Source organism: Cavia porcellus, unplaced genomic scaffold, assembly GCF_034190915.1.
Source record: "Cavia porcellus strain 051 isolate PalLab524CR breed Dunkin Hartley unplaced genomic scaffold, mCavPor4.1 scaffold_12, whole genome shotgun sequence".
Classification (NCBI taxonomy): Eukaryota; Metazoa; Chordata; class Mammalia; order Rodentia; family Caviidae; genus Cavia; species Cavia porcellus.
In genome coordinates this window covers 53,144,187-53,157,063 of record NW_026947495.1, presented here as the reverse complement: position 1 = coordinate 53,157,063, position 12,877 = coordinate 53,144,187, and the positions used below count along the sequence as shown (strand labels likewise).

General features: G+C 37.3%; 1 protein-coding gene across 2 annotated transcripts in view; it reads left to right on the top strand.

The window, feature by feature from the left end:
* Grb14 (growth factor receptor bound protein 14) overlaps positions 1 to 12,877 on the top strand; it is a 127,015-nt gene that overhangs the window by 104,469 nt on the left and 9,669 nt on the right. For both annotated transcript variants that reach the window (XM_063259179.1, XM_063259180.1), the window contains one exon: positions 10,873 to 10,953. In XM_063259179.1, coding sequence (XP_063115249.1) covers positions 10,873 to 10,953 — 81 coding nt within the window. The remainder of the gene's footprint in view (positions 1 to 10,872; positions 10,954 to 12,877) is intronic.

Genomic DNA, 12,877 nt, shown 5'->3' with positions numbered 1-12,877 from the left:
CGGCTGGAGGTTTTTTTTTTTTTTTTCTGTCTCTTGCCATGTTTCTGGTTTCTTTGAGACAGGTATGTCTTGGGATCTCTGGCCCTCTCCTTATTCCTTAGGGTCTTTCCAAAGTGTGCTGACTGGAGTTTTGCTGCCCTCCCCAATTTGCTGTTATCTGAGGTATCTTAAGCCCCCTCCCAGGGGCTTGGGATGGTATGGAGACACTCACCCCAGGCCACCCAGTTCAGGATTTAGGGTGCATGCTGGCAGGCCCAATTCCCCAAAGCTGGTGGAACACGGCAGGAAACCGGAAAGTTCTGGTTCTGTATTTTTGATTATTGTCAGAGGAGGTGTTTTCAGAAGCAGATTCTCTGGTCTCCATTTGTGGCCGCAGATCCATGGTGCTCCGACTGCCCAGGCCTGGTGGCAGTGAAGACACACTCGCCCACCTCGGAACATCAGAGGTGCTCTGGTGGCGCGGGCCCACTCAGCGCTGTGGGCTTGGGTCCTCACATGAGCGGCAAGGATGAAGCCGGCGATGTGTCCCAGCAGATCAGTCCCGTGCCCATGACACCGCAATGTGCCCTCCTCCTCATGCCCTCCAGGATGTGGCCTGGATCTGGGGAGGCAGTGGAGGCAGCGGTGGCAGCAGTGGTGGTGGGGCAGGGACAGCTGGTGAGCGCTGAGTCGCTCCATTCCCCTAGCCTCCAGCGGGGCTGAGGCATTAGAGTTGGAGGCTGCAGCTAGAGCATGTCGGTGTGGGGATGGCCTGTCTCAGTGTGCGGAGGGTGGCCTGGAGGTGTTCAGGGCTGCAAAGTGGTGCGGCCAGCCGGGATTATATGTTTGATTGGTTCTTCTCACCTTAGTTTCTTCTTGGGACAAGAGAATTCCTCTTCTCTGTTTTGGGCTCCCCATGCTGTATTATGTTGAATTCTAAGTTGACTATCTTAGGCAGCCTCTGTAGCCGGCTGTTATCTATCCACTATCTTTGCTCTGCCCTGTCTTCTCTGCATTTCTTGTAGAAGTCAGTAGTGAATCCATGAGAACTCAGGCTTTTTTCTTTGATGATAGGTTTTTAATTACATTTTCAATTTCCTTGGCTGATACTGGTTTATTTAGAATTTTTATATCTTCTCAAATTAGCTTTTGTAATTCATATGTATCTAAGAATCTGTGCATTTCTTCTATTTTCCATATTATTAGAACATAGGTTCTCAAAGCAGGTCTTGACAATCTTCTAGATTTCTTGCAGAATCTGTGCTGATTTCACCCTTTTCTTAACTGCATAGATTTTAATCTTTTCTTTCCTGTTTTTTTAAAAATAAAGTTGGTTAAGAGTTTGTCAATTTTATTTAATCTTTCAAAGATCCTACTGTTTGATTCGTTGATTCTTTGTATTGTTACCTTAGTCTCTATTGCATTAATTTCTGTTTGGATCATTATAATTTCCTCATATGACCTTTCAGCTTGACTTGCTCTTATTTTTCTAGAAGCTTGAGTGTCAACAGTAGGTTGTTTATTTGAACTTGCTCTGTTTTTCTGATATGGGAATTCACCACTGTCAATTTCCCTCATAGCACTGCTTTCAAATTGCATCCCTAGTATGTTGTACTGACAATGTTATTTAATTGTAGAAACTACATTGTAATTTCTTTTTTAATTTTATCTGTGACCCATTGGTTGTTCAAGAGGGTATTATTTGATTTCCATGTGTTTTTGAAGTTTTTATGGTTTGTTTTGCCATCAATTTCCGATTTCATTGCATTGTGTTCTGATAATATGAACAGGATAATTTTGGTTTCCTTGCATTTACTTAAATGTATTCTGTGTGCTGGTATGTGATCTGTCCCATGTGCATTTGAAAAGAATGTGTATTCTGATGTCATGGGGTGCAGCTCTCTGTAGACATCTACTAAGTATATTTGTTCCAGAATTTGGTTCCGTTCTGCTATTTCTTTGTTCACTTTTTGTGTAGTTAATATGCCTTTGTGTTACAGTTGGGCTGTTGAGTTCCCTCATTACAACTGAACTAATGTTGATTTTTCATGTTTGGTAATATTTGTTTTATATAGTTGAGTGTGCTAGTATTTGGTGCATATATATTTATGATTGTTGTCTCTTCCTCTTGGATTGTTACCTTTACAAGGATGTAGTGACATTCTTTGTCTCTTTTAATCTCTTAGTTTGAAATCCATTTTGTCTGCAAATAGAATAGCTACCCTTGCATTTTTCTGGGTTCCTGTCACATAGAGTATTGTTCTATTCTTTGATTTACAGTCCGTGCATTTCTTTTGCATTTAAGGTGTTTCTTATATGCAGCATATTGTTGGATCTTGCTTCTTGGATTGTTCTGCTACTCTGTTTCTTTTCATTGGGGAATTGAGATCATTTATATTAATGGTATGTATTGTCTTATCTTTGTTACACAGTTTTCCTGTTGTTGGTTCCCTTTTTCCTCTCTTCTGTTTAATTACTTGCCTTATCTAGTGGATTCATTTTGCTGGGGTCCATGAGGTTATAGACCTTGATATCTCTTTCTAGAATTCACTTCAGAATATTTTAGAGTGTTGGTTTGATGGTCTTGAATTTCCTCATGTATTCTTTGTCATGGAAGCATCTTATTTTTCCATCAATTGTAAAAGATAGTTTTTCAGAATATATCAATCTAGGTTAGAGATTGTTTTCTTGTAGTACTTTCTTTAGTACTAATACTTCCCTCCAGGCTCTCCTTGACTTGAGAGTTTTATTGAGAAGTCTACTATGACTGTGATCTTTTCATTAGAAGTGGTTTGTTTTTTTACTCTAACACCTTGTAATAGTCTGTTCTTATGTTGAATTTCTAGAATGTTGACTGTTATGTTGGGCTAGAGTTTTTTTCTAATCATGGCTAAATGAAGTTCTGTGTGCCTTATTTATCTGTATGTAGTTCTTTTTCCATGCTTAAATTTTCTGCCATTATTTCTGAGAGCAGGATTTTTTTAAATGTCATTTGAGCTGTCTCCTACTATTTCCTTGACTGTGAGCAATCTTATGTTATTCTTCTTTACATCATTTAGCAGCTGTTGGTCCTTGTATTGATTTTTCGTTGTCCCTTGTGTTTTTAAGAAATCTTTCTTTTCATGGTTGCTAACTGCATTCCTGTCTTCTATATCTGAAATTCTACCCTTACATTGGTTCATTATGCTGTATACACTTTCAGTGGAATTTTTCATCTCCTGGATATCTGTTTCATTGCATTCCATCTCTTTTCTATGTTATGTTCATGATTTCCATCATTTTCCTAAGCTCTATTTTTTAAAAATTTGTATCTGTTCTAGAGTTACTAGTCTTTCATTATTGTCACTATGTATATAATTATCTGATAAATTATTTCTGATGTGACTTTTCTAGAGCTTCATCTGCTTTGTTACTTCCATTGTTTGCACTTCAGAGAGTCCAAATGGGTGGCTTTCAAACTGTTATACTTCACTGCCTCCTGAGTTTGTCTTTGATGAACTAAAAGTCTAGGATTGGATCACACTTAAATGTCTTGTCATTTTCTGGTTTTTTTTCTTAGTTCAGTTGCTGGGTTGATGCTTGTAAATTGCTCATGGTAGGTAGGTTTATCGCTAGTATTTAGAACTCTTAGTAAATGACTACTTCTCAGAGATGCCTTCCAGATATAGCTGGCTTTTGGGTTTTGCCTCTGTTTTAAGATGCTACCTCTTCAATTTATTGGGGATGAGAGTTCCTTCCTATTTATCTTAGACCCCAGTTCATTGGCAACAGCCGATAGTATTGTTTACAATCCTTAGACAATCTCAATCTTGGTTTACCAGGGAGAACAACTGGTTAGAACAATTATACCAACTTGGCTAAAACAGCATAATTAGCAATCACTATAGCACCAAACACAGCCTAGAAAATGACAGACTGTCAGAACCATTAATTTGCTACCTTTAACCATATAAACTCTATTTATGGTTATATAACAAAATTTGAAGCAAACAGAAAATTTTACACAGTAAATATGCCCCAAATATGGTGATTTTGCCATAAGGGGAGAAAATTTAAAAGAAATTGGAGGGAAAATAGAGAAATAGAAGAAGACATTAGAAGCAAGACCATAGAATTAAGGAAGATTATTTGAACACTGAGATACTGATGAAGAAGACAGGAGGGAAAGAGAGAAGGAAGAAATAAAAAGGAGAATAACAACAACAACAACAAAAAAACAAGAAACAGTATTCATACTCATAAAAACAAGAACAATCAAGTAAAGAAAACATAAAATAAAGCAAAGAAGAAGAGTAATGTTCACTTCAGGGTACGTCTGTGGTGTCACATAGACAGAATGGCCAGACATCACCCAGATTTGTGTTGTTTAACTCGAGAAAGCCAGTCACAGATTTACAACGGGATAGTGGATAATCCCAGCAAACCTGTACCTTTTGTCTCACTGAAGTTCAGGATGGTTTTTGGCCATGAGGCAGGAACTTGATTTATTCAGCCTGCAACCTCTGTATGCTTTCTGTTGGCTTGACCTCAACTTTCTGGGGACTTGAACTCAGCTCCTTGACTTCCCACCCACTTGAACTCAGTTACATCTCACCTTGACACTGGGAATTACTAGATTGAACCAGCCTACAGCTGCTGTTAGTTCCTCATTCAGTTGGCCCATCTCTAAGATAACTACTGGCCAGTTGCTATCTGAGGGGATGTCTGATCTTGAATAACTCATCAGCCACTGCAGTATGCTGTGTCCACTGCTCCATTTCACTGGTGTATTTCTCTGTGGAGGCCTTTGGTGTCACCAGTAGTTACCTTGTATCTGCAGATTCTACCACCTGAACCAGGAAGTGAGTCAGAGCTCAAGCAGATAGCACTGGTTTCCACCTCCTTCTTCTGTGTTGAAGTCTTTCTCTTCAGTTTCCCTGTGGGCTTCATTTCTCACTTGAGATCCTTACTTGATCCTGAGGGCCAACTTCCCTCTTTCCTTTCACCCCACATTGCTATGTTCCAGCATCTGAATGCCAAATATTAGAGAATCTGTTTCTCTGCTGTTCACCACTGTCATTTCCTGAAAGGTCTCTTAAGTCCTTATTTTAGTATAGAAGCTTCAACATTTACTCAAGTACTCTTTGCAATTCATATTCTAACACTACTGGAATTTGATGATGTATAGATTATTATGCCTATTATAGATATGTGATCTTCTTGTTACCATAAAAAGACTTAGATTATTAACAAAGTAAGTAACATTTCTATATATTTAGAAATGAAAATCCAAGCAGGAAGAGTCTTGGGAAACTCTTGGGTTTGACCATTTCATTTAGGCCAAAGGAGGAGATGTAAGGAATATGTAGTATTTCTCTTGATTGATTTGTAAATTTTCTGGGTCCACAGTTTTTCTTCTGCCGTTGCCATTTTTACTACATAGTATTTTGTTAATGGTTTCCATTATCTTAGGAGAAAGAGAGAAAGAGAACTCTGTGTAAAGAAGAGCAAAATTACTATAATTAGTTACCGTTCTAAGCTTAAACTTAGTGGAGTTTTATTTTTTAATTTTTAAAATTTTCATTTTAAAGAGAATAAAACCAAGCAAAACAAAACAGAACTAAGCCAATCAAAACACAACAGTATAAGTGACACAGGACTTCAAAAAAATAGAATATCAATAGTGGTCACCATAATGCCTCTTGCTGTTTTCAAAATAGCTGCAGATACCTTCAGAAACAGTAAAAATCAAACAAAACAGAACAGAATAGAACCAAAAAGCCAAAACAATGCCTGCAATAAAGGACTTACAAGATAATAGTAAATTTAAAATGGCTACCATAAGATATCTTACTATTTTTGAAATAGCTACTCATGCCATCACTACAATAGAGTCAAACAAAACAAAGCAGGACAAACCCTATCCAACAAATATTGAAAATGATACTGGACTTCAAAATAAAAGAATAGGGACTCATTGGCCACTACTCTAAAGTGATCCCCTATTGATGCTACATTATGTATGTTATCTTCTGGATAGATGATCAGACTACTGGTTTTAGGCATACAAAGTTAGTGAAACACTAAACACTACAAGCATTAAATTGTATTTTGCCTCCATAGCTATCATTGCAGCCTGTGTTTCTCTGTATCAGCCAGTTGCCTGTGATGGGGTGAGGGTGGGCTGTTGGCTCTTCTTGTTTCCCAGCCCACGCTCTGGAAAAGGCCAGTGTCTGACTCTCCCTGAAGCCACCTGCACATTCCACTGATTCACAGGGAGGGCTTGCTTCTTGGTGACTTCTTATTCTCTTCCCCCACAGTCTGCCAGTGTGTTGACTCACAGGAAAAGGCTGGTATCTGGCTCTTCCCCAAGTGGCTTGCACATGGAACTGATTCTCAGGGAGGGCTTGATGCTTGGTGACTTCTTGTTCTCTTCCCTCATAGTCCTATTTCATATTCTTCAATTTTGTTATATTGAGGCAACATTCATAATATGAAATTAATCAAAGGAATATTTTTAATATGAACAATTCAGTGGGATATTGTTTCAAAGTGTTTGACAACCATCATTTCTGTCTAGTTCCAAAACATTGTCATCATTTAAAGAGGAAATTCCCTATTCTCTAAGCAGTTACTTCAGGCCCTAGCAGTACTAACCTGTATTCTGTCTCTATGAATTTACCTACTGTGACTATTTAATATAAATGGAGCATACAAAATGTAACCTTTTGTATATGATTTTTACTTAGCTTAATGTTTTGGTGTTCACATTGTATCTTGCATCAGATCTTTATTCCTTTTCATGGGTGTGTAATATTTCATTCATACATATACTTATTTTGGACAAACAACTTTTTATCTATTTGTGGATATTTAGGTTGTTTTTACTTTTTGATTATTTTTGAACAGGCCTGCTGTGGACATGCATGTACAAATATTTGTTTAAGTTACTGAATTGCTTTTCAGTTTGGAGGATATATGTATATATATATATAACTGGAATTTCTGGTTATATGCCAATTCCATTCTTAAAATTTTTAGTTATTGCTGAAATGTTTTCCATAGTGACTTAGCCATCTCTGCAGTCCTACTGACAAATATGAGAATTTGAATTTTTGCATATTTTCTCCAAACTTGTTGCTTTCCTTTTTTTTTTTTTTTTTAATACATAGTTATCCTAGCAGGTACCAAATGACATTAGAAGAAAAAAGTTTTTAATTATTTATATGAAACTTTTGGGTTCACTGTGAAATTCATTTCCTTTGGCTGCTTTGGCACAGTCACGAAGAATACTTCTTTGTGATAGATTAGTTTCTCAGATATACTGTTGTTCAAATGACCATCATGATTTTCATTTCAAGAAAGTATAGAAGTTTTAATATTTTAAAACTCTGCAAGTACTGCTTTGATATCGCTCCTGTTGTCAAGAGAGAGAAAGAGGCAGAGGGAGAGAGAGGGGGAGAGCCAGAGGCATAAGAAGGAGAAGAAGGGGACAGGGGAATGGAGGAGAGGAGATGAGAAGAGAGAAATAGAACATTTAGAGAGTCTTCTCAACTAACCAGTCAAAAATTTAGTAACCAAGGAAGTAGGGATATAACATGGAATCAGCTGACAGACCTTTTGAAGCTACTCTGCACTACCTTCTTTGGGAGTACTGAGTTAGTGAATTCCATGTGTCTTATCTGATAAGGACTACCTACCGCCCTCCTCTCTGCAGTGATATGGAGAAACCTGGAGATCTCTCTTTTTCTCTGATCATGAAAACACTAGAAATCAGACTGGACTGCTAGAGGACATGCTTTTTAACCTTGCTGTCAAATCTTTTTCCATTCTAATTTGGGCTCCAAATTAATTACTGAATACTGAAACAAGTGGTTAAGCCTACTTCACTTTAATAAGTATTCAGTGAACCTAAAATGCTGTTGATTTTACTAGGATGTAACTTTCTTTTTGTAGCACTAGAAAGATGAAGTGATGGCAGTAAAACCATGACAGGGGTTTTAGACCCAGATATTTATCATTTAACACATTTGTATGTATGCACAGATCTATGCACACATATACACATATATACATATACACATGCACATATATGTATATGAAAGGTGTGTTTAAAACTTCCTTCATATTTGAAACCTGACTTTCCTTATTATTTTTTCCTCTGGGTTATTATTGTTCACTGACTACTTGGCTCTGTGCCTTCTTCAGGGAAGCAGGCTTCTCGGAAGTGTGCTCTGAATGGTCTGTGGGTCACTTTCTAGCCACTGATGTCTGTTCTTCATGGGTTGATGCTTATAAATTCTTTAACCCAGCAGATATTTCAGCCAATGTCCAAGCCTATGGTCTACACTGAATATAAGATGTTATGTAGATTATAGGATGAGTCAAAATATATATTGAATTCTGAAAGCAAATTACATGTGTCTGTCTGATAGACCCATTTCCAGAATTCTTAATTTCTAGAAGACTGTGCAGTTCTCTTTTTTTCTCATTTGATTCAAGTCACAGATTCCCAGGTCACATATGCTCCATTTGTGTTAGTTTGCTAAGGTGCTGCATCAGATACCACCAGGGTAGTGACTTGGAGAAAGACAAATTTATTATCCTGTGCTCTGCTATTTTAGATCTGAAATGAGTCTTACTAGGTTAAAATCAGGCTGTCAGCAGGGTTGCTTCTCTCTGGAAGCTCTAGGAATAATTCATTTCTCTGGTCTTTTCCAGTTCTTAGAAACCACCCAAACTCCTTGACTGGTGGCCATTTCTCTACCTTCAAAGCCAACAATGTCACAACTCCTCAGTCTGCCATCTCCCTGGCTTTGTCTCTTCTACTTCATCTTTCTACTTATAAAAGTCTTTGTGATTGCACTGGACCCACCTGGATAATTTGAGATAGTACTCGTCTCATCTTCAGCTGGGCTTTGGCCATGTAGTCAGATATATCCCCCAATTCCAGGGGTTTTGATGTGGACATCTTTTGGGGGCTGTTACTCTACCTACAGCATTAATGTTCCCTGATATTTCAATGATATCAGAGCTTTTCTAGATGAGGGTGGAAAGGGGGTAGACATCAGTGAGGACCTTTATCCTGGAGCCAGTGAGAAGCCAAACATGGAGGTGATACAATCTGCTCTACACTTTAAAATGACAGGGTCACAGGAAGCCAAGAATGCCCAGGTCTTACAACACTCACATACTCTGGAGGCCTTTACCTGGCTGCTTACTGCCAATGGGCCTCCTGCTTGATTCACTGCTCGTGTAGCTGGGCTTACCTGGTGTTAGGAGTATGAATCTCTGTCCTCTCTTTGTTCGTCTCCTTTGGTTGGCTAGGATATTATTTCCAGTGTTTTTCATTGTTCTTAGTGGAAAGTAGCGTGAGTCTGTGAATCTTATGTTGGCTGCACCAGAAATGCTTATTTTCATTATGTGTTCCCAAAAGATATAGGTGTAACCTCCCAACAGGATGTTAGCCCTTTATTTAACGTAGTTTCACTTCTTTTTCACATGCATATATAAACTCTTTATATAAACCATATAGGAGATGATCTTTCTCTCTGAGTAAATTCTAGTTACATACAGAATTATAGAAAATCTGTGACTTAGAAAATGGGAGATTTGTTCATGTAGTGTTTTAGTTTCATGTTATCTTTTCCATTTCCCTTCAATTAGAACTCTGCCAGCTTCTCTAACATATTGTGGTCCGTTACCTGCCCCTCCATAGGACAGGGAAATGTTAAGGTGACCCATGCTCTACCCCTTGGCCAGAGTTAAATGCCTACTAAAGACGTCCAACAGCACAAAGGCAACTGCCTAACACTGCAGGTACCAGGGACAATACATCTTTGAAGAAAACAGTCTTATTAGTAGGTAGCAGGCTTTTCTATACAGATAAATAAGAGGTGGCCAAGCAGAGTATTTCTTTTGAAAGTGCTGGTTTGAGGTTATTATCTGTTCTCCAAAATGAACTTGACCAGGGATTAAACTTCTCTGTCTTCTTTTTAGAGTTATTGTAGGCTTAGAGTTGATTTAAAGTAAATTTCATTAGGTCCCATTAATGTCAATCAAACCTTAAATTAAAAAATAATTTTTAGAAGTTGGAAAATAATTGGATAAAGAAGTCACCATAGAGAATTTTAAATGACTGTGGGTTTCTATTCATGTTAAAAGCAAAATCTTGAAAACAGTGACTCCCCTAACCTCCTTCTGATATTTTGCCTAATTACCAAATATATCCACTTTGCGAGAATTGCTTTTAGGGGAATAGTCTTTAGTAAAGCACCAGCTCTATTGGAATGTTTAAATGGAATTCATCATATGGATAAGATTTGATTCCATGGTGTCATTCAATCTCTTTTATATAGGACCTATTTTTTTTTCTTTGCATGTAGGAAACCCTTTTAATGTGGACACTCAAGTCCTAGGCAGTGTAGGTGTTGCCCAGGAGTTTTATAGAGAGATGATTGGGTCACAGGCCCACCCCTAGTCCTAGAAGTGGAAATAGAGTGGTGCAGGTTCACCCAGTCAGGCCAAAAGGAGTCCAGCAAGTGGCCAGCCAGAGACCCAAAGGTCAGCTTTGAGAAGGTATCTGAGCCAGGTGAGTACCTAAGCCAGAGCCTGCTCCAGGGAAGTAATGGTATGGGCCTGGCCGGGGATGGCCATATCCTAGTGGGTGACGTCACTGGGACTGCTACCAAACCCTGGTGCTTGCCTTCTGGTTGGACTCCAGTAACTTTTTAAATGTATCACTGAAATGAACTAAAAGTTGTTCTTTCAAAATTTTAATTGCTTTACTTGTTTTAAGGAAAATTTTACCATTCTTTTTTATACTGATAAAATGTAGTTAATAAAAATGTTTATTTTCATGAATTATCAGTCTTCTAAAAGTCATGGAATATGTTCATATTATTTGTTCTGCAGTATGGCATGCAGCTGTACCAGAATTATATGCATCCATATCAAGGCAGAAGTGGCTGCAGTTCTCAGAGTGTATCACCTATGGTAAGGACTACATTTTTGAGCCTGTATTTTACATTTAGATATATTAATTTCCTGTTATATTATTCTTAAATACTGTAATACATTTACCATTTCTTTTTGGTCAAATAAAATAAATCAGGTTGTCTAATGCTATATTGAATTTGGATTTTATCTATTACTGAGCCTTTATGATAAAGTAATAGTAGTATATGTGAAGTATTGAATTAACAAACAGTGTTTTATGTTAATGAAACCATTTTCCATTTTAGGAAGATTTGCATAAGCAAACCTATGTCATTACGTCATTTGAGGATTATTCCTTTTTTATGGTTCTTTTTCAATATTGGGGATTGAATTCAGGACCTTACACAGGGCATGCTAGGCAAGCACTCTTCTAACCTACTACAGTAGCTGCTTAGATATTAATAATATACTTCATAGAACCTTTTTCTTGAAATTATAAATTATGTTTTCTTAATTATTGTTTTTGGTGTTGGGTTTATTTATTTATTTATTGAGACAGGGCCTCACTGTGTATTCCAAGCTAGCCTTGAAGTGGCTATGTAGTGGAGGGTGACCTTGAACTTATAGCAATCTCCCTGTCTCAGCCTTTAGAGTGCTGAGATTACAGGCTTGTGCCACCAACCCTGGATTAATATTTGTTTTAATACTGATCTTGGGATTGTCACAACATATAATGAAGATGTCAGTGATTTGCAATTTTAAAAAATGCGTTTAAAAACATTTTAGCTCTTTCTCAATTTTATAATGATATTTCTTTTTTTAAAGTTCTGTGTTCTTAAAAAGCAGACAGCTTCCCAGGAAACCCAAAAACTGCAAGCTGTAATATAGGTCACACGTTGTATTAACTCTAGCACTGCTTCTCAGATTTTTACCAGGTGTAACTTGGACATTTATTTGCAGACACACGCATGTACATTTTTTACTTTCTTTAGGTCTTAATTTTAGTTTCCTGTGCATTAACACAAATAATTTCTTTCTGAACTTACATTTATGTTCTGCTATTTTTGATGTACTTTTTAATACTGAGTATATTACAAATTCATATGTATGTGCCTCTGTTACAGATCAGTTAATGTGCATTTTTGAAACCTGTGTTTCCACTTAGGTAAAAATATGCTCTTCATGGTAGTGACAAAGGCCTTACCCGACACGTAATGTGGCAAGTGAAATGCTGAGTTCTAAGAATGAGGCATGAACTAATGTTGGTTATGAAGCCTGATACACTAGATAGAAAAAGAACTCCAGTTCTGTTATTGTGTTGCGTTAAATTATGAGAAAGCTTTACGTATTTGTATCATATTACTCTAATCTCTAAAATAAGAACCTAAGAATGTAATGAATTTTTATAAAAGCAGACACTTTAAGGTGAATATTTTCACAATTTGTCAGCTTACACTTAACTTTCAATCTATATATATGTAAAAAGAATAATGAATTTTATTGCCTTAATCCTGTCCTAAATCCTTCGGATTTCTTTTAGAGTCTGAAGTTATTACAAGGAACATGTTAAGCAGCTAAGCATTTGGAGGCACGTATTATGTAGTGTTCTTTTAACACAGAAAATATTACCATAAACAAATAGCTTGCATTCTCATCACTGACCTTAGCACACAAACATAATGTTACTCTCACATTTTTCCGTTGAAAGTAATTCTACTGTTGATAAAGGTGTGTAAATATTTGGATACCTTTATTTGTTTAATATCACATAGAGGAAGATGTACTTCTTGCATAGGGATCATGTGGAGAAGAGATTTAGATGCCTGTATGATAAGGACCTGCTCTGCAGTTGTTAAAATTGGAGAGCGCATCATTGAACCTTTTTTATCTATAATATTAACGCATCCACAACAGGTCTGTAATTTGTATGTCTTTCTGCCAGGTAGCTTTGTACCAACAGTGTTACATGCATTATTGTCCC